The 20,396-nt window shown below is 42.4% G+C and overlaps 1 protein-coding gene across 2 annotated transcripts in view; it reads right to left on the bottom strand.

Moving 5' to 3' along the window:
• Positions 1-228: 228 nt before the first annotated feature.
• The window catches only part of GCK (glucokinase), a 31,557-nt gene continuing 11,389 nt past the window's right edge, over positions 229-20,396 (bottom strand). The window contains exons 3-10 of one of the 2 annotated variants that reach the window (XM_061592366.1): positions 17,853-18,007; positions 15,136-15,255; positions 13,492-13,587; positions 12,003-12,102; positions 9,545-9,728; positions 8,418-8,573; positions 6,541-6,774; positions 229-2,184 (exon numbers count right to left, since the gene is read on the bottom strand). In XM_061592366.1, the coding sequence (XP_061448350.1) occupies positions 2,040-2,184; positions 6,541-6,774; positions 8,418-8,573; positions 9,545-9,728; positions 12,003-12,102; positions 13,492-13,587; positions 15,136-15,255; positions 17,853-18,007 (1,190 nt within the window). In that variant the 3' untranslated portion in view covers positions 229-2,039. The remainder of the gene's footprint in view (positions 2,185-6,540; positions 6,775-8,417; positions 8,574-9,544; positions 9,729-12,002; positions 12,103-13,491; positions 13,588-15,135; positions 15,256-17,852; positions 18,008-20,396) is intronic. The other variant, XM_061592367.1, reaches the window with a different exon arrangement.

Here is a 20,396-nt window from a genome sequence, read left to right as displayed (position 1 = left end):
GGGTGACCTTGGGTTAGTCACTGTCTCTCAGCCTAACCTACCTCATAGGGTTGTTGTGAGGTTAAAATTGGGTAGGAGAGGACCATCAGAATACCTGGAGGGCCACAGGTTCCTGTTCTCTGTTCTACAGTGTACTGTACTCCAAAACTGTAACGCATGAACGAGGTTTGATAAACAGAAGAAATGCAACGGGCAAGTTTTACAAAGGTTTAAATTTTTTATTCTTCTTATTTTTAATATAAAAGGGCCCCTGGATCCATAAGCAGGATAGCAGGAGAGAGAGAAAAAGACCAAAAAAAGTATGAAATAGACAATATTATGATAGTGGGAAGAGAATCTGGGTTAAACAACTGTATGAGCTGAAATCAGGATCAGGGGGATGAACCTTTCCGCAGCTAAGGGATGTCCCAGATGTTACATTTTAAAAACAGAATGTGTGGGCCTCTGTACGGATGTCATGTGCAAAGGATATCACACATCTGTGGGTGCCAGCTCAACTTCCCGCATTTTGAGCATGCTAGGGAAACAGAGGTGCATTGTACAGATCTCAACACACAAGTGTGTACTCCTATAGCAGAGATTTTAAAATCTTTTATCTTTATACTGTAGCATTGTATGGAGCAATTGTAGTTTTTCATTTGCTTTACTCCATGGTAACATGTGAACCAGCCTTCGGTGAATCTCAGGAGCTTCCAGATTAAATCTGTTTGGCACCGCCCAATTGTTACTTTTCTCCTTCAAGACACACATGGATTTGCAACTTACCTTCCACACTGTGACAGATTTAACACTTTTTTTGGGGGGGGGTCCCATGCACACAAGTGGGCTGATCACAGATAGGTGGGGAGTGTTCCAGCAAATATTGTCACTCTCACTTTCTCCTGACCCAAATACTAACCTATCTGGGCATATGAAGAAGGAAATTACACTTGTGTGCATCCATTCTCCCTTTTAGATCTATTGTCTGAGAATCCTGGATTTGTGAAGGGAGCATTGTGGTATGCATATTTCTTGGTTTCTAGAATTAGGGAACTGAAAGGAGTGGAATCGAGGCAAGGTGAGGTGTCACCAAAACAGGTCACTCTCTTGTCATAAAATGGTTTGTGGTCTTCTCTTGCTCTCTTAGGCCCTGCTCAGTTGCAAGCGCCCTCTGTATTAATGATGACTAATTCTTAAAAGACGTGATTGTCTCAGATATATATCTGTGTTGTACTGAACTGGCAGTGGGTATTTAGACCAGATTGCAAGCTCTGATTCATGCCTGATATCCTAAATCTGGAGAAGCTGGAAAGGATCAGAAATAAAATGAAAACCTTATTTTTCACATGGGCTTTTCTGCTTGCGAGGATACCAGTTTGGGCTCAAGCTGATGTGTACATTCACATGGAGGAACAGCCAGTGAAACTGTCTGTGTATCTTCGAAACCAGAGGGCAGTGATGGAGAACATGTCTACTCAATTTCCTTCCCTGCCAATGGTGATCATATTCTGCCACGAGCGGCTGACAAGGGCAACTTTTATCACTTTTGAGTCCCCTCTGAACCTGATTTATTGAGGAAGAAACAGTACTTTACAAGATTTTGTGCCAAACATGCCATTTGGAGATGCTCATTTTGCCCAGATCCCTGCTTCTTGAGCAAAGAAAAAAAAAGAGAGCAAAACTTATTCTCCTCCTGACTTCTTGTCTCAGCCTGCTGCCACCACCACCACCAACCCCCCACTGAACTATATGAAGCTGCTGATGGCATACATTGAATCCCTCCCCAGAGCTTGCGGTAGAGGAGAAGGTTTTAAGGACAGAAAGGAGAGAGAGTGGTTTTCCATGGTTATGATGTTGTGTGTACAGGCAGAGGTTCGGAAGAACCCAACATTGCTCCGTTCCCTCCCCCGCCTCCCACGAAAACCTTCCTTCTGCTGGTCCTGCTCTTTGGCACACCCTAAAACAACTCAGCCTGGCACTAGATGGAGGGGGCACTTCCCAGGTAGGGGGCACTTCCCAGGTAGGGGGCTTCTCTTTTGTGGTCCTTTGCCAGTGCCATTTCAGTGGCTGATCATGCAGGCCATCTTGCAGGCTACCGCCGAGACGAGAGCTGCTCCCCTGCCACTGCCTTCCTCTGACTGCAAGAAGGTGATGTCGCAGCCTGGTGTAAGTTGCCTGACTGTTGCATGGAACCGATCTTTGAAGCTGGGTGAAAAAGGAGAGAGACAGAGAAAAAGAGAGAGAGATGATTTATTACTATGTTTATATCCCGTATTTCCTCCAAGGAGCTCAAGGCGCTATACAAACATGGTTCTTCCCCTCCCAATTTTATCATCACAAACTTGTGAGGATGGGGTAAACTGAGAGACATTGACTGGCCCCAGGTCACCCAGTGAACTTTGTGGCCATGCAGGGATTTGAACCCTGGTCTCTCAGGTCCCAGTCCGACACTCTAAGCACTACACCACACTGGCCCTCCAGATTGAGAAGGAAGGTATTGTGCCTGAAGGATCGCCTCTCTTTCAAATCAGTCTGCCTGGACCTTAGGGATGGGCAAATGTATCAGTTTTGGTTCTCTCAGTTTCTTGTTTTTGCAGTCCTAAATTTAGTTTTCCGCATTTCCACATCAGTTTGCGTTTTTTTTAAGTCCTCATGAAAATTCATCAGCATTTTAGTGCAAATTTAGTGCAAATATTTGTATTCAATTTCGCCTAATATACACATATGCTTTTTTTTAATGAATACTTTAATATATGCATTTTTGTACACATTACTTGACTGGACAATTGCATGGCAAAATTTGGACAAGTGCTAATTTTGAAAGATCTTGCTTATGAAAGTGTGAATTCGGTATGTTTATCTTTTAAATGCAAATAGAATTTTAATTAATTAAGTAAGCAATTGTTACATTGATACCCCGCCTTTCTTTTCATGATAAAAACCCAAGGCAGCTTACATATGGTTCCCAGGTGGTCTCCCATCCAGGCACTGACCAGACCTGACCCTGCTTAGCTTCAGCAGGGTGCTGGCCTCATGTGCCTTCAGACCATAGCCTGGGATTTCTCCTCTCCCATCCCTATGGACCTCGATTATCTTCTCCGGAGGCCCTCTCATGCCCTCCGCCAAGCAGACCTGGAGTCAGCACTTGGCATTTTAGGGCAGCTGCTGGGGCCCCGGTACCTCAGCAAGGTCCACCTGCACTCAACCCCAGCAGTAGGTAGATCTCACCAAATAAATAAATAAAATAATGAATGCTTTTTTTCCTTTGCTGGTGTGTGCAGGAAGCAGGGATCTGGGCAAACAGCATCTAGCTGGCAGGAACTGTTGTAAACTAGGAACATAGTGAATATAATTAGCTGCTTTATACTGAGTCAGACCATTGGTCCATCTAGCTCAGTATTGTCTACACTGACTGGCAGCAGCTCTCCAGCATGTCAGGGCTCTTCTAGACCGAATGCCACTCAAAAATAGCCTCAGTCACATACTGGCAAATTCAAGTTGCGTAATGACAGTTGATTGGAAGGGCTTGTGAAACAACTCCAAAGATTGGACTTTTTTGTTAAGGAAAGTGATGGGAAAATGCACTGAAAAGTGTTGGATAACACTTGTTTGACACATTGTCTAACCTCCCTGCAAACAAATCAGGATCAATGCTCAATAAACAGGTCATCTGGAAGCATCCTCAAACAGGGGTCTCTTCCAGCCTTACCTGCATGCAAAGTGGATGCTCTCCCACTGCACTATGGTCCATTTCTCCCCCAACAAATCAATATGTGTGTGTGTGTGTGGTTATACATCAATGCTGATGTCCAGTGAGGGTTGTGCCCCTTCTTTAAAGGGATTCCTTCCATGTTTCCAGTGCTGAATGCTGCCACGTCATGCGGACGTGCCCGTCATGGTGTCTAAGAGCCCAGTCCGCAGGCTTAAGCTTCAGTCTGGGCTCTGAATATAAACTCAGGGAGTTTCCTTTTCCAGCTATTGTCTCTAACCTCCTGTCTTAGCAGCATGAACTTTGTTACTGCCACAGCACGATGCTACTTAATGAATGACAATCCTATTATATGAGGCCTAATAAAAACACGGGCAAATTTCTCTGCCACCCGTCCCCTCCCTCCAGAGATGCCATCATCATATGTCTTTGGCGATCCCTTCAAACAGATTGTACGAAAGTCAAACTAAATCTTATACGCAAATGCACCCTTAGCCTTTTCTCTGCCAGCTGCTTTTCCGCTGTAACTCCCCCCTCCCCAAATGCATCCCTGCCCCTGAGAGGTCCAGGAATTTATTTGCAAAGGGAAACACACATCTGGAACCCCCTGTAGGAGGAAGCAACTGAGGGGAGTTGCAGCATAAAAACAGTAGGTGGGGGAAGAGTGAATCACCCTTTCCCTCCCCCAACCCCTCCCCGGGCAGGCTTTTATTTTGAAGCTGCTTTTCCCTAGAAAAAGCAGCCACCAGGGTTTAAATGACACATTTATGTGTCATGTAGCACTGCTATACTGTATGGGCCCATCCAGACACTCTTTCCTTTGTTCTTTCTTTTAGCATTCATCATGTTTTGCGCTCATGATGTGGGAAATGCATATAATATGTTGCTTTTTCAGAATATTCTAAGGATAAATAAAATGTGTGATTTTTATTGTTAAGAATAAATGGTTAATAGGTTAATAGACTGTTTGCAGTAGATAATTCTATAGAAGCTGGAGAACGTAGATAGAGAAAAGGGGCTTTTTTTCTTAGAATAGGACATCTGTCTGAAGTTCAAACAAAGCAGCCAGAACAGACAGTTTGTGGTCAAGTTCCACTTTAAAATAGACAGGGGATTTACACTTGACTAATTCAGCTGATGTTTTTAGCCCTTCATTGCTTTGTTTGATGTAAAGGGAGTTTTTATGCTTAGTTAATGAGGAGGGGAGGGAAGTAAAATACCATATATGGGAAATAATAAATAAGGGTATAAGGTAGCCTAAAACTGAGGAGTGGGAGATGTAAACAGGGGAGGAGTTTCATGTGACAGGGACAGGCGGATCTGATAGGCTGTGAACCCTGGAAGTACCTGACCAATGGGGAAAACAGGGGAGGGCATGAAGCATCGGGCTAGGGGATAAAAGATTTGTACCAATGTCATTTGGGTGTGTCTGCCTTCTGGTAGGACACCCGTCCTTGCAAGTACGAAAATAAAAGCTTTTAAAACTGATTCACACTTGTCTCTGTCGTGGGTCTTCCACAGGAGACCATTTTTGGGGTCTCATAGGGGGTTTTTCCCTTAAGGAAAACCACGCTAAAACCACGTTTCTTACAATGATGATCTCAGGGCAATTCTATGCAATTCTGGTTTCAGCCCTGTTTGCGCCTGCACAAAGTCTTGGGATGGGCCTACTGTTTTGTTTCCAATCAGTTCATGTCCCATAACTTCCTGCTGCAATCCTGGAAATTTTCATACCACAAATGTTCTGGAGGTAGAAGGGTTCTCCTGCTTCTGTTGCCCTATAGACAGTAGCCCCTCCAGATGGCTATAAAGTGGTAACACTGGGAAAGCATCACAGAACAGCCAATAATAGTGAGCTGCATCTCTCTCCATTACTACTGAATTTCGGGAGGAATTTGAAAACATTCCTGTTGATGGCTGAAGGGGGCTGTTCCAGGCAACCCAAAGATCACCGATGAAATAACACTTTTAACTTAGAATATTTTAACTGTGTTCTAGAATATTTCAACCTGTGTTTTAGAGCATTTTTAATTAAATTGTGTTTTCGGAATGTTTTTAACTGCTTTTAGGATGCTTTTCTTTTTCTTGTTAAATTGCATTCTGTTAGGATAAACGTGTACATTAGTAAAAGAAATGTGTACATTATTCAAAACTGCATAAATTTGAACTAAAATGCCAAATAATTTTAATGAGGATTAAAAGAAATCATAGATTGCTTCAGCAATGTGGGGAACTGAATTTAAGATTAGAAAAAGGAGAAATTGCCCCCTGTATTTGGACCCCAGGGGGAAATATCTATCATATATTATTTGGCTGCTTTCCGATCGAACGCCCCAAGAAGTGGTTGTGGAACTTTTAGCCGATAAATATTTATTTATCACATACTTGGTAGCCCAGTTTGCACTGGCAGCCAAGAAGTTGAGGGACCGCTACATTAAGAATTTAGTGGTAATATAAAATCTTACCCTAAGGTCCGAGTGTTTCTTCTTTTTTAATGAATGTCTTGTAACGAATGTTTTATTTTTAACATGTGCTCTGATCAGAAGGGCCTTTTAACCAATACTTGTATATATTGTTAAGGCCTTTGGCTATGTACAATAAAGTTTCTACTACTACTGCCTCATGAGGATTAAAAACAATCACAAATTGCCGCAGAAATGTGGGGAACTGAATTTAAGATTAGAAAAAGGAGAAACTGAGGGAACCGAAACTGACAGATAATTCCATTTCTGCTAGAATGTGTCCTTGAACTGTGATGAAGCAGGCTGATAGTTCAACATCTGTTGGTGAATCATTCAGAAGGTCCATGTTTCTCTAAAAGACTCATGCTGCCACAGCTTCATAGGCCTCACCTGGGGTGGAACTTGTAGACAGAACCGTCGATGCCCACTGTGATCTTCAACGTGTCCTCACTCCGGCTGTGTCTCATGCGATTAATGACGCCAGCCAGCCCGGCTGAGCACATCTCTGCAGCCCGCGTGGAAACTCTCTCACATACCATACGGGCAATGTCACAGTCTGTTACAGAGGGCAATAGCCCAAAGGATGTCAGGATGTTGTAAATCTGTTTACGGTCACCAGGGTCACTGGGAACGACAAGCACAAGAGCTCTTACTTCTGCTCTCAAGGAGGTGGCTGGCATTGTTTCTCACCCCAGGGATCAATGGAAAATCGGAAGGAGGAGGCCAAAGCTAATCTATATACTTCATCTCATATAAGTGATTAAAATTATGCTTGCATAACACGGGGGGGATGGGGGACATGGTGGCTGTGGACCAGATCCTAGTGCAATTTGCTCACCTTCTGGCAGAAGGAGAGCAAGTTCTGGTGAGGCACATGAAGGGATGGGAGAGGAATTCAATTAAGTTTTCATTTAAAGATGAATCTATCAACTGTGAGAACTGAAACAGAGCTATCCGTCAACATTCACACTTATCCAAATTTTGCGATGGAGTTCCCCATCCAAAGAATATTTAAAAATGCATATATTAGGGGGAAATGTGCATAAAATGAATATTTTAGTGAAAATAACATACAAAAACGCATTATATTATGAGAAATTACTTGCAAAATGTGTACACTAGTCAAAACTACATAAAATATGTGTTTAGTAGAAGAAATTCACACTAAAATGCTGAAGAATTTTCATGAGGACTTTTTTTATTAAAAAAAGCAAATTGGTGCTGAAATATGGAGAACTGAATTTAAGATTGGAAAAATGAGAAACTGAGAGAACCGTAATTGACAGATCTGTTCATTCCTAGGCACATGTTACAATCACCATAGTGGAGATTGGTTTAAATTACGCCACAGGAGGAGTTTCACCAGTGAATGTAAATTGGGTGCAATTTGGCGTGAGGTGCAAATTAATTGACACATTTATCTGGGGTGATTATGAGAGGAACCTCTTGCCCACTCACTAGCCTTCTTCCTCTGGCCTCCGTCTACATAACTGCCCAGAAAGAAGTGGAAGAGGCTTCTTCATCTCTTCATTCTGTTATCTCTGGGATGCTTAGAGAGGGCAAGTGAACAAGTGGCAAGGACGAGCAGCAGCAGGGCAAGGAGGCTCCAGAGACTGCAAACGGGCCCCTTGCAGGGATGAGGGCAGCGGTAATGCCCTACAATGCCTACTCCTTGACCCCAGCTCTGGGCAGGTTAAAAAACACAAATATCTCAAATTTTGTTTTACCCAACATTTCTTACCAAGTGTGTAATAAAAGAAAAAGAAAGAAAGAAAATGCTGTCTATTGAAGCAATGGTATCTAATGTCTGGTATGTTTCCGTGCCTCTGTCTTCTTTGCTCTTCTGGACAACACTCCTTACCACCATGCCTCACATACGCCTGTGCTGAACAGGCCTTTTGTGCTGGCTTAGGTAGGCATTTGTGTTATTATAAGGACAGACTCAAAAGAACTCCAGACTTCCATCTAAAGTCCCACAACAGCAAATAGAAAAGAAAGTCACCTTTTGGCTTGTGTGGCAAAATGGGATGGGGTAAAAAGCAGCACACAAAACTGCAAAGCGTTTAAAGGGGGGGAAATGCAAGCTATTTTAAAACTGCTTAAACAAATGAACATTGCTAATTTTCACTCCTAACAGATACACTGATACTATCCAGTATTCTGTGTTCAGAAATCAGGCTTGATTGTGTTTGTGCATGGTTTTTCTTGTCCTTGGAAAGTCTTACGAATGTTTAACTGTAAAAAAAGAAAGAAAAGAAATACGCTACCTTTCAATTTGTGAGATAAAACGAGTTTCAAAAGAGCCTCTGGTTTTCAGCTTCTCTGTCGCTTCTCCATTGAACAGCAAGTTTTCATTAACTAGTTTCAGCAGCACCAACCGTACAATCTCTCCCATGTATTTCCCTCCTATGATCTTCTCATACCTGGGGAAAGGGAGAGAGGTCAATTGGTGTAGTAGGACATAGGGGTGTGCGTGTGTGTGTGTGAGAGAGAGAGAGACGGAAAGGGATATTAGTTCATTGGTGTGTGACTGTGTCTACATGTCATTTGGATAGATGACAGGACTTGTTAGATGAAATAATTGTGGCTTGTTTTAGCAAAACGCTGTCGCATTTCAAGATTGATTGCTCAGCAATAGAAGCTATTTTCTCTGAGCTGCAGGAAAAACAACCACCTCTCCTTCTTTGCTGGACTCTGCACATTTTTTCTCAGCAGCAAATATGTGCAGGAGAGTATGAGTCAGCTGCATCTCCGAGGATCTCACAACTATGATACATCCTTTACTCAGGCCTTTTGTGCTGCTGCAGAGACAAGAAAGGAACTCCAGGGATGAAATGTAGCCCCTATCCCTCAATTTCAAGTCATGTTCCCATCCCAAGAGATTCTCCAGTGTTTGACATGCATGCCAACTGATTTCCACGAATGCTTAAATTTAGTGCTAACAGAAGTCAAGTTTCTCATATGGAATTTCCCCTGTGATTGCACTTGATTCATGCTGCCTTTGGGGAGGAAAGGTAGGATATAGAAGGAAGGAAGGAAGGAAGGAAGGAAGGAAGGAAGGAAGGAAGGAAGGAAGGAAGGAAGGAAGGAAGGAAGGAAGGAAGGAAGGAAGGAAGGAAGGAAGGAAGGAAGGAAGAGCTGTGCCTGGCTAATAGGGCTAGACCAGGCTTCCTCAGCCTGGTGTCCTCACGATGTTTTGGATTCCAATAACCATCATCCCTTACCAGTGGCCATGCTGACTGGGACTGATGGTAGTTGGAATCCAACAACATCTGGAGGCACCAGGTTGGGGATGGCTCAAATGCATCCTCTCTCTCTCTCATCAAACAAGAGAAGTGTGAAACCAACGAAAACAATAAGCAATTATGTTAATTTTATCAGTCAGATTCCTTACAGCTGCTGACCGGGGTTAAGCGAGGTCTCATCCACCACACGATCATACTCCAGGAGGAATTCATCCAGCTCTCCTGATTCCCCAAAGGCTCCCCATTCGGTGTTCACACACATCCGACCTTCATCCCCTTCTACTAGCTCTACATTCTCCATCTCTTCCATGTAGCAAGCGTTACAGCCTGTGCCTGGCAGAATGGAAATAGAGAGAAAATTCACCATGTTCGGGCACTGCACAAATGTCATAGAGTAAACTTTAGCAATTAACTGTTTTTAGATGCAATTATGTTGTAAATGTTTTTATTGTATTGAGAAATTGCTTAGTGATGCTTCATAGGAAGCAGTTCAAATAACAGTAATAACAACAACTTTCACTGTTGTTCTCTGTGGGTTTTCCAGCAGGGGTCAAACAGATATAACATTATGTGAAATATCAATAATTGGATATTGTAAATTTTAAAAACCAAATCTTCAAAACTGCAGCTGGGGACTCTAATTTTGATTGTAGCAGTTGTGCTGGGCGAGAGGGTTTTAAACCCTTCCCCCTGCATCATTCCGAATATCTAAATCGGCACCCTAAGCTATGCATTCAATATCTTGTGTGCAGAGACAATCTTGCTATGCTCTTTTATTTATCAGAGATATCTGAAATATTGTGGGCATCAGCATCACAGCATAATATCTGAAGATGCAATTGAATTAATACGGAGTAAAACATGCTACAGCTCTTTACTAAGTAGGGCAGCAGGAATCCAACTGAAAGCTATGTACTGAAAGAGAATGAACTATGAATGACTACATAACTTTTAATCCAGGGCCAGCCCTACCATTAGACAGAGTGAAGCAGCCGCCTTAGGTGGCAGATGATAGGGAAGTGGCAGTGAGGTACTGGAAGATGGGAGAATCTGTCAATATTAGTTTCTCTCCATTTCTCATTTTTCCAATCTTAAGCTGAGTTTTCCACATCAGTTTGTGATTTTTTTTTTAAAAAGTCCTCATGAAACTTCATCACATTGTAGTGCACATTTCTCCTTATATACACATTTTTGTATCCAATTTTGTCCAATATACATTTTTGCAAAGTAATTTCTCCTAATATAATGCATTGCTGTATGCTATTTTCCCTTACATATGCATTTTCATGCACACACAACGTGAGTATATGGATTTTTGAACACACGACTTGGCTGGAGAACGGCACTGCAAAATTCAGAGAAGTGCGAATTTCAAAGGATGTCTGTGTTTCGGCTCACATATTGTTTTGGAAAGTGCAAACTTGGTAGGTTCACCTTTGAATGCAAACTGAATCATATGTTTCCCCCTTTCCCTACACACAGCCTGCTAAAACACTCTAAGCCAGCCTGCTGTCCTTAGGTATAAGTGGAGGATGCTGTTTCGTCTCCAGTGTTCAAATGAGACTCAACTACCAGTCCATTTAACTTCTGTACATGGAATAAAAGAAGGCACCATCTTGTCCTTTGCTTCATACAGCAAAATATCTTGGGCTTGCCTCTTTTTTAACCAGATATTGAGCTGTACTATTTATGTCACATGTAAATGTTAGCAATATTCAGTTGTATGTTCTAACCCATGTAGGGATTTTGCAATCACATTGCAGAAGGCAGTAGTGCAAAGAGTAGTTTTGCCTCTTGTACATAAGCACTCATTGACTTCCTATGCATAAACACCCCAGTGGCGGTTGGTAGCTCTATGACAGTGGAGCAGTGGAATCTGCTCCAGGTTTTAGTCTGAACTTTCAGACAGCTGTAAGAGGTGCTGAGCACCTTGGACAGCTCCTTGAAAATTTGGACTAAAATCTAGAGAAGATTCCACTGTCCCACTGACATGGAGCCACCAGGCACGATTGAAACACCCCTTTGTCCCCTACCCAATACTTAATCAACTGAAACAGGACCATTTATGCCTTAATCATACAACTGCATATTTAAATACCTATCTTTAAAACCTTCTCCAATGTTGGAAGTAAATTAACAAGAAATGATGTCAGTATGGAAGCTTGTGTTGATAAATGTGGTGTAGTGATATAAAATGTATTCTCGTAGCATCTTTTCAATTTCGCCCCATCCGCTGATATCTAAGGCCATTATCAATACTAATAGTTACAATGTCCAAAATGTTACAAACAATGGCCTTGGGGAGAAACCACAGTTCAGTGGCAGAGCAGCTACCTTGCATGTAGAAGGTTCCAGGTTCAATTCCCAGAATCTTCAGTTGAAAGGATCAGGTTGCAAGTGATGGGAATAAGTCTCTGCCTGACAGCCTGGAGAGCTGCTACCAGTCAGAGTAGACAATACTGGACTAGATTGTACAAATAGTCTGACCTGTAATGTACATTCCTATGTTCCATATAAAGCTGTACCAAATATGGATAAACAAGGATCAACACTCCACTTTGCAGCAGTTGCACCCAAGGTGAAGTATATTAAAGACCAGTGACTTACCTACTATCATGCCAACTTCACATCGATGATCCTCATAGTAGCAGGATATCATTGTTGCCACTGTGTCATTGACCATTGCAACCACATCAATTTCAAAGTCCTACACAGGGTTGAAAGAGGCACTATGATCAAAAGCTCCTCAGGAGAAGAAACCCAACAAAAAGAAGCACATACAATCCCACAATAGAATACCATAATAACAAATACTCTGGGAGAGCTGGAACTAAGAAACACGGCCATGGATAAAACACATAAAAGAAAGGTAGAACAATTAACATCTAAACTTGGCTTGAGAACTTAAAACTGTCTTCTTGAACCCTCTCTGATGCTTTGCACAAGAGAAATGTGTCTGATGGTACCCTGAGACTAACTAGACCCATTTCACTCTGGCTTCAGGCCTAAGCAGAGTACTGAAACAGCCTTGGTCTTTTAATGGAATAGAGACAGATGAGATGCTACTTCTGATGATTCTCCTTGATGTTTCTGTGCCTTTTGATACCATTGACCGCAGTATCATTCCGGAACAAGTCTGGAGGTTGGAGGCAATGTATTGCAGTGCTTCCATTCCTACCTGCACAGCCATTGTCCTGCCCTCCTGTCAAAGTTGACCTGCGGAGGTGGGACCAGATAGATAAAGATCCCCCCAAGCCAAAATGTTTCCCCACTCCTAGCCCAGAGCATAGTGCTAGTGAGACCCCATCCACCCACCATTTTAATTTGCTCAGAAGTATCTATACATATACATTGCACAGGAACACATGGAAGATGCCTTTGTGGACCCATCTACCTAGATATTGCCAAGACTGACTGGCAGCATCTCTCCAGGATTTCAGGCAGGGTCTTTCACTCCTGGCCCTACCTGGAGATGCTGAGGATTGAACCTTGGGACCTTCTGCAGATGCTCTCCTGATGAGTTACGGCCCTTAACCATATGCATATGCAGATTTGCATCATGAGCCTGTGCCCTGAGTCCTTTAAGTACCTAACAACACCCTTGCCTTTGCCAAGGCTTCATTAAAAGGATCAGGTAGCACGTGATGGGAAACACCTTCTGCCTGAGACCCTGTTGAAATGCTGCCAGTCAGAGCATACAACACTGAGTTCAGTGGCGTCACTAGGGTTGGTGTCACCTGGTGCCTGGGAATGCTGGCGCGCCTCCCTCACCCCGCCGAGCTGCTCCCGGTCTCACCCACCCGCCTGCCTGCCTCCGAGGAGGAGTTGGCTGCTCCGACGCCGACCCGGAGAGCTTCTCGGCTCCTTTGCCGGGCAACGGCGTGGGCACCCTGCCCCGTGACAGGGTGGCTCTGGGTTTCACCCCCCTCACAGTGTCACCCGGATGCAGTCCGCACTCCCCGCACCCCGCTAGTGATGCCATTGACTGAGTTAGATGGGCAAATAGACTGGCCTGGTATAAGGCAGCTTCCTACATTCTGCTAAGCAATCAAGGAGAAGTAATGTACTGAACAGCATAAACTTATTTCCATCTCACCCCTCGCCGTTTGATAGCATCTCTCAAAAGCCCAACTACGTTGTTTCCTTCAGCTCCTGATGCTTTGAAGCCTTTAGTCCAGTTCAACAGGATCCCCTATTCACCAAGAGAGGGAAAGCATCAGACCAGACGTTCCAAAATGAGCATAATATCTTAGGCTAAAATGATCTCCAATGTGGTTTTTAAAAAAATCTGTGCAAGGGCACAGAACCATAGCAATTGGGAGACAGACAGACAGACATGGACAAGCACTCACCCAGAATCTGGAATTATTGCAAACAACTGTCCGGTCACATCCACACCATACATTTCAAGCACAATTATACATCTTATGGTTTTCCCCGAAGAAACCCTCAAATTGTAGTTTACCCCTCACAGAGCTACAGTTCCTAGCACCCTTAACAGACTACAGTTGCCAGGAAGTCATGACTGTTAAAGTGGTGTAAGAATAATTTAAATGTGTGGTGTGGATGTGACCTCACTGATACTACTATATGTTTTGGAAAGTTGTTCACTTGCTATGCAGTAGGACACCTCTTAAAATAACACAACCAACGTAACGCATGAATAATTCCTGAAATCAAGGAGCAGATTTTTGTCTATGTTTGTATACAGTTGGGTGCCATTTTAAACCAAGGTGGTGGACTGACCTTTCAAAAGTGCAATGATTTTAACTATTGATTTCCAAACTGCATTGATTTTTTTGGGGGGAGGGTTCTTATCATTCTTGAGCAATGCCCGGTAAATGGCTGCTAGTATAAAATAAAATCAGCCTCAGGAATGCTTTGTTTAACTTGACTGAGCCATATGGATGACTTACATATGCAAGCCTGTGGTACCCTACTGTGGACTAACAGCAGCAGTACTATTGCCCAGGAGGTCACAGTGGGCTGCCATCCAGATCTCTTAGATGACATTCACACCATACATCTATCCCACTGTTATTCTATACAGGCATGGCTTCCCCCAAAGGATCCTAGGAAGCGTAGTTTGTGAAGGTTGCTGAGAGTAGTTAGGAGATCCCTTTCCCCCTCATACAGTTACAATTAGCACAGTTCTCTGGGAAGTGGGACTAACTGTTAAACCAGTCTGCGATTGTAACTCTGTGGGGAGAATAGGAGACTCCTAACAACTCTCAGCACCCTTCACAAACTACAGTTCCCAAGATTCTTTGGGGGAAGCCATGACTGTTTAAAGCGGAATAATAGCAGAATAACTTTATGGTGTGAATGTAGCCTTAGTGTTATTCTAGCTTACTCCTGTAATGGTGCCAGGATTCAGCCCTGCCCACACCTGGAATCTGGGGCCTCCTTGGAGGAGGAGCAGGAGGAGGTGGACCCACACACACATATCACCACACTACCAGTATCCCCAAGGAGCCATTGGATCCAGACATCTCTGCCCCCAACACGGAAGATCTAATATGACAGCACAGAGTAATTGATCATCTTCTAAACTGCCACAGCATTTTTCTTTGCAGGCTTTCCTCTGAGCATCACCTCTGACTTGAGGCTCCATATTGTTATAATGCTGCAAGAGAAGGAACCACCTGCTCTCTTACATTCTATGGCCTACTGTGATAAATGAGCAACACATGCAGGAAAAAAGAAACACCACTGAAGGGATCCACTTCTGAAATCCCACCTTGTCAAGGTCTTCGTGTCGAACAGGGAAGGAAAACGTGAAGCCCAGAGGTAACTTTCTGTGCTTCATCTGGTGTTTGTCTAGGAAATCAGAGATGCATTCTGAGATGTAATCAAAGAGCTGGGGAAGAAACACAAAAAAAACCCATTGCTGTTTTCAAGAATGGAAGGAAAAAATGCCCAGCAATCTGCCTTCGATAGCAACCTTCCCCAATGAAGTTCTTGAGTAACGTATAGGAATGGATGAATCTGTCAATTCTGGTTTTTCTTAGTGTTTAATTCTTCCACTCTTAGGTAGGGATGAAAAAATCTGTCAATTTCAGTTCTCAATTTCTCATTTTTCCAGTCTTAAATTCAGTTCTCCACATTTTTGCAGCAATCTGTGATTTTTTTAAAATCCTAATGAAAATTTCCAGCATTTTAGTGTGTTCTCCTAACAAACACATATTTGTAGGCAGTTTTGTCTCATGTACACATTTTTTTCAAGCAATTTCTCATCATATGATGAATTTAGGTATGTTATTTTCACCCAAATAGTCACTTTAATACGCACTTTCCCCTAATACATGCATTTTTGTAAACATTGGTTGGCAATCTGCATCACAACATTCAAATACGTGTGAACTTCGAAGGATGACTGTGTTTCAGTTCTCATATTGTTTCAGAAAGTGCGAATTTGTTAGATGTGGCTTGAAATGTGAACTGAATCTCTCCCATCCCTACTCTTAAGTTCTGTTCTCCATATTTCCACATGAGTTTGCCATTTATTTATTCATTTTTTAGAAAAGCCTCATGAAAATCCTCAGCCATCTAGTGCACATTTCTGCTATTTTACACATTTTGTATACCGTCTTGCTTAATATACACATTTTTGCAAACAATTTCCCCTCAATAAAATGCATTTTTGGTCTTATTTTCATTAATGTATGCATTTTAGCCACACTTTCCCCAAACACATGCATTTTTGTACACTGATTGTATACTGTGTGAACACGATGCTGGACTAGATGGGCCACTGGCCTGATCCAGCAGGCTCTTCTTATGTTCTTATTTGGTTGGAGAACTGAATTTGGAAAAGTGTGAATTTCGATGGATAGCTCTGTTTTGGTTTGTGTATTTTATGGAAATTGCAAATTAGAGGGGTTCATTCACAGTCTTTCAACCTAACATACCTCACAAGGTTGTTGTGAGGATAAGGGAGAGGGAGGCAGTAGTGCAGTGGCAAATTCAGAAGTGCAGGGTCCTTTCACAGCCACACACTCTCTTTTTTCGCTGAGAATGTGATTCTTGTTAATGCCTTCTGCCACAACAACAGACGTCCCTAGGAGCTAATCCACATGTAAGGCGAGAGTGTTAGCTACTGCAAAGAGTCTTGTCAGTGGCTGACTCATCTCCTTTCACTCTGATTGGGTCAAATCAGCAGGAAAGTACAAGGAAGCATGTTAGAAGACTCTTCTCAGTGGCTAATACACTCCCCTTTCATGTTGATTGGCTCAGAGGATTCTGAAGACAAAGGGGACCTGCTGGCACCCTGCTCCCATGTACGCCACCTTGAGCTCCTTGGAGGAAAATATAAACATAATAATAAATAAATTAATATGCAAACCAAACCAAATACCTCCCCATCCCTAGCTAACATGCAAGGCAACATTCCCAAGGACATATTTCCCCTAAAAATGCCACACAGAGAACAAAACATCAGAGACTTCATAGTCAGCTCTCTGTTGCTGTTATTTTTGTATTTTTATGACACTTTTTGGTCCCCAAAGCAGCACGCAACTTATTTAAAATACAAGAAAAGTAACAGAACAATTGAAAACTATCAAATCCAGCAATATAAAGACAGCAAAAAAGTATTCTGATGATTCTGTTGACTTCCACTGAACACCACCCAAAGTTTCTCAGAATGGAACACATGGGCGAAACGTGTCGTAATGGAAAGCAGAAGACCTGATAGTCCCGTTTTTGCAGGGTGCGGTGGTGGTTTTCTATCCACAGGTTAAAAACAAAAAAATAGTTAACAAGGAAGCTTTGCAAAGGAAGATTGGGTCCCTTGATTAAAGCACTCTCCCCTTCTTGCAGTCAAACTTGCACTTCAATCCTAGCCATGCCTTCTCATAAGTAAGTCCTGTTGAATTTAATGGGGCTTACTCCAGTGTCCCAGATAAGTGGGGTTACCTTATTTAAGATGCTGGTCCCATCAATTTTCCCTCCCACTAGATGGCACTCTACCCTCTATGTTATAACTCATACAAATACTACGTAGGCTTTGGAAACTGAGGGTCCCTCCAGACTAGTAGTGACTTTTTGGGGGGGGGTGTTCTATTCTGCAACATGTACTTGGTGCATGGCATCAACATTTAACATCAATGTTAAAAACAATTTAAAAATATTAAAATCACAAGAATAGGGACTCATGGAGGATGCATGGAGTCGGCTGTGAATTTGCCTTGCAATATTGGATCACAGTTTGGGATTAGACAAAGGGAATGCAAATTGTCCAGCACAGCTACAAAACATCGGGAGACTTTTCTGTAATCTTCTGAATGGAAATAGCCATCATTTGAGGGGATCTGAACATTTTGCCCTGTGGACCACACTTCCTCTGATGATGGGGCTTTCCTCCCTCCCTCCCAAGGGCAAACTCCCATTTCTGAATACCTAAGAAAAATGATGCGACACATAACTAGGTTAATTTGACCTTCTCATCTGACTCACCATTTCAGCTGTCCCTGTCATGGCATCCTCTGGTATAGAATACATTTGGTGGTTTGTCTTCACATTCCATTGTCTTTCTTCACCTTCCCCCACTTTTACCAGCATGACTCGCAAATTGGTGCCCCCCAGATCCAAAGACAGGAAATCGCCAACCTCTGCAATCCCAGAGGGTGACATGTCAGTTTTGCCTTTGGAAAACCATCTGGACTGGCTGCCTTGTACACAGCTCCTAGAAGAACTCAACGGCAAGATTGTAATTAAGAGACAGGGTGATTAATGTCGGAGTGCCTCCCTTTCTAGCCCATGGTGATGGGGTGTCTGCCTTGTTTCTGTCTCCTAAAGATAAAGGCATAAGAAAAAGTTTGTTTTGACCTTCTTTGGTTTTTTAACCTTCAAAATCTGTTGATTTTGTTTTAACCTCATCCAGGCCAAAAGAATTAGCCACCCACTAAGTGGAAGTAGCTGTCCATTCCTCCTTTGGAAGGAAGAACGGGATAGAAATTTTAATAATCATCATCAGTCATGAGACTTAAAACTGCAGGCTTCAGAAATAAAAACACACTAACCTATCCTCTTGACCACTATGGCTGCATGCACGCCATACATGTAAAGCACATTTTCTCCACATGAATTCTGGGAACTGTAGTTTATCCTTCACAGAGACACAATTCCCATCACCCTTAACAGACTAGAGTTCCCAGAATTCTTTGGGGGAGTGATTTAAAAATACATTGGGTACACAGCCTAAATCATTCTTGAAAGGGTCAACTTAGTCATTTCACAAGACTTGAGTATTGTTGAGGATATTCTTAAAGATATTCAGAGGATAATTCTATAAATGTTTACTCAGAACTTGAAATAAGTCCCACAGAGCTTAGACTCTATATCAAGGATACAGAATCTGTGGCCCTCCAAATGATATTGGACTACAGCCATTGGCTATGCTAGCTGGGGATTATGGGAGCTGGAGGCCAACATCTGCACAGCCACAGGTTTCCTTTCCCTGCTATGTGAAGATCAGGTGTCAGCATTAGAGTTAGTATGTGCAACCCCACCCCTGGCCCCTACACATGTTGAAAGAATATTTGCAAGAGAGAAAATTGGTTAATTTTTTCCCCTGGTTAACAACAGCTCATAAGTAAGTAGAGTTCCACACTTTCACAGTCAAGCTGCTATTAGACCTGCCCACAGTGGGTGGGAAGCAGGTATTGTACGGGTATCTGTCTTCACCACACACCCCTGAGACTAACAGCAGGTTTTTGGGGGAGGGGTGATTTTGATCAAAGAAAAGGGGGAAAGAGTTAACACACCCACTGAAGTACCATTTCCCTGTTAAAATTAGCAGCTCTCCAAGCTACTCAGATGTTTCAACAAACAAATTACCATGAGATCCACTCATGATCTACTGTATTACATGCAATTTGGCCCTTAAAACAATCAATGCACTTATCAACAAAAGAGAATGTTTGCCAGCTGTTTGCCCATGTCTCAGACAGACTGAAATGATTACACCCTATCAGAAACAGTGATTAAGTAACAGGGAACTCCCCAGCCCGTTTCCTATATCTTGAGCCACCTGGTTAACAAGTATAGCCTGCTAGTAAAAAGTGAGGAAGATAGGATGTTTTGCTTGATAAAGTTGGGTGTGGGAGGGACAAAGTTAAATAAGATGCTTTGTTTAGCAATATTCATGCATAGCTTACAATACTGATGCAAATGCTTAATCTGCAGTTTAACAACCAGTATATTATACTAAGGGGTGAACAAGCTATAATGGGAACTGCCCAGTTATGGCAAACATTGGATCAGAGTCAGGGTGTCCAAATTCAGAAGATGTGTTAGCAGCAGTGGCTCATCAGATGAGGTAGATCCACTATCATCACCATCATCATCACTTTATTGCAGGCCTTAGGCCATCGCAACATACATACAAAGTAAAACACCAACAGAGCAATAACATCACAATTAAAATTTGCAATGGAAAATAAAACCAAATAGGACATTAAAACCAGTAAGCCTTAAGCAGCCTGTAAATCCATTGTAGTTAAATATTTAGCCCTCAAGTTTTGAGCAGCGAAGGCAAATCTAGCCACATAATAAGAAATCCTATAATCATTATCTCCTAAAAGAAATGGAATAAAATGATTGTCAAAGCCAGGCCCTTGGCGATTTATTAAGATATTAAGGAACACAGCTCTAGGATGGGAGTAGATCGGGCAATCAAATAAATAATGAGATAGATCTTCCACTTTCCCGGTTTGGCATATACATAAGCGTTGTTCATATGAGGTATGTTGATAACGCCCTGCTAACCATGCAGTTGTCATAGTTTGAAATCTCAACGCAGTAAATGAATATCTTAATTTTACCGGGAATTGATATGTTAAATAACTTGCCAGTTTATGATCAGAATTAAGTGAACTGTACCATCTAGAAAACTTCGAGTTTAAAATTGACAAGCCGTCCAGCCACATGCAATGATTCACTATATGGTCATGTATATTATACCTATAAAGCTCAGAAATTGTATGTATGGAAATATGA

Source organism: Rhineura floridana, chromosome 12 (genome assembly GCF_030035675.1).
Source record: "Rhineura floridana isolate rRhiFlo1 chromosome 12, rRhiFlo1.hap2, whole genome shotgun sequence".
Taxonomy (NCBI): Eukaryota; Metazoa; Chordata; class Lepidosauria; order Squamata; family Rhineuridae; genus Rhineura; species Rhineura floridana.
Note: the sequence above shows the minus strand (reverse complement) of the source record. Positions and strands in the feature narration are given on the sequence as shown.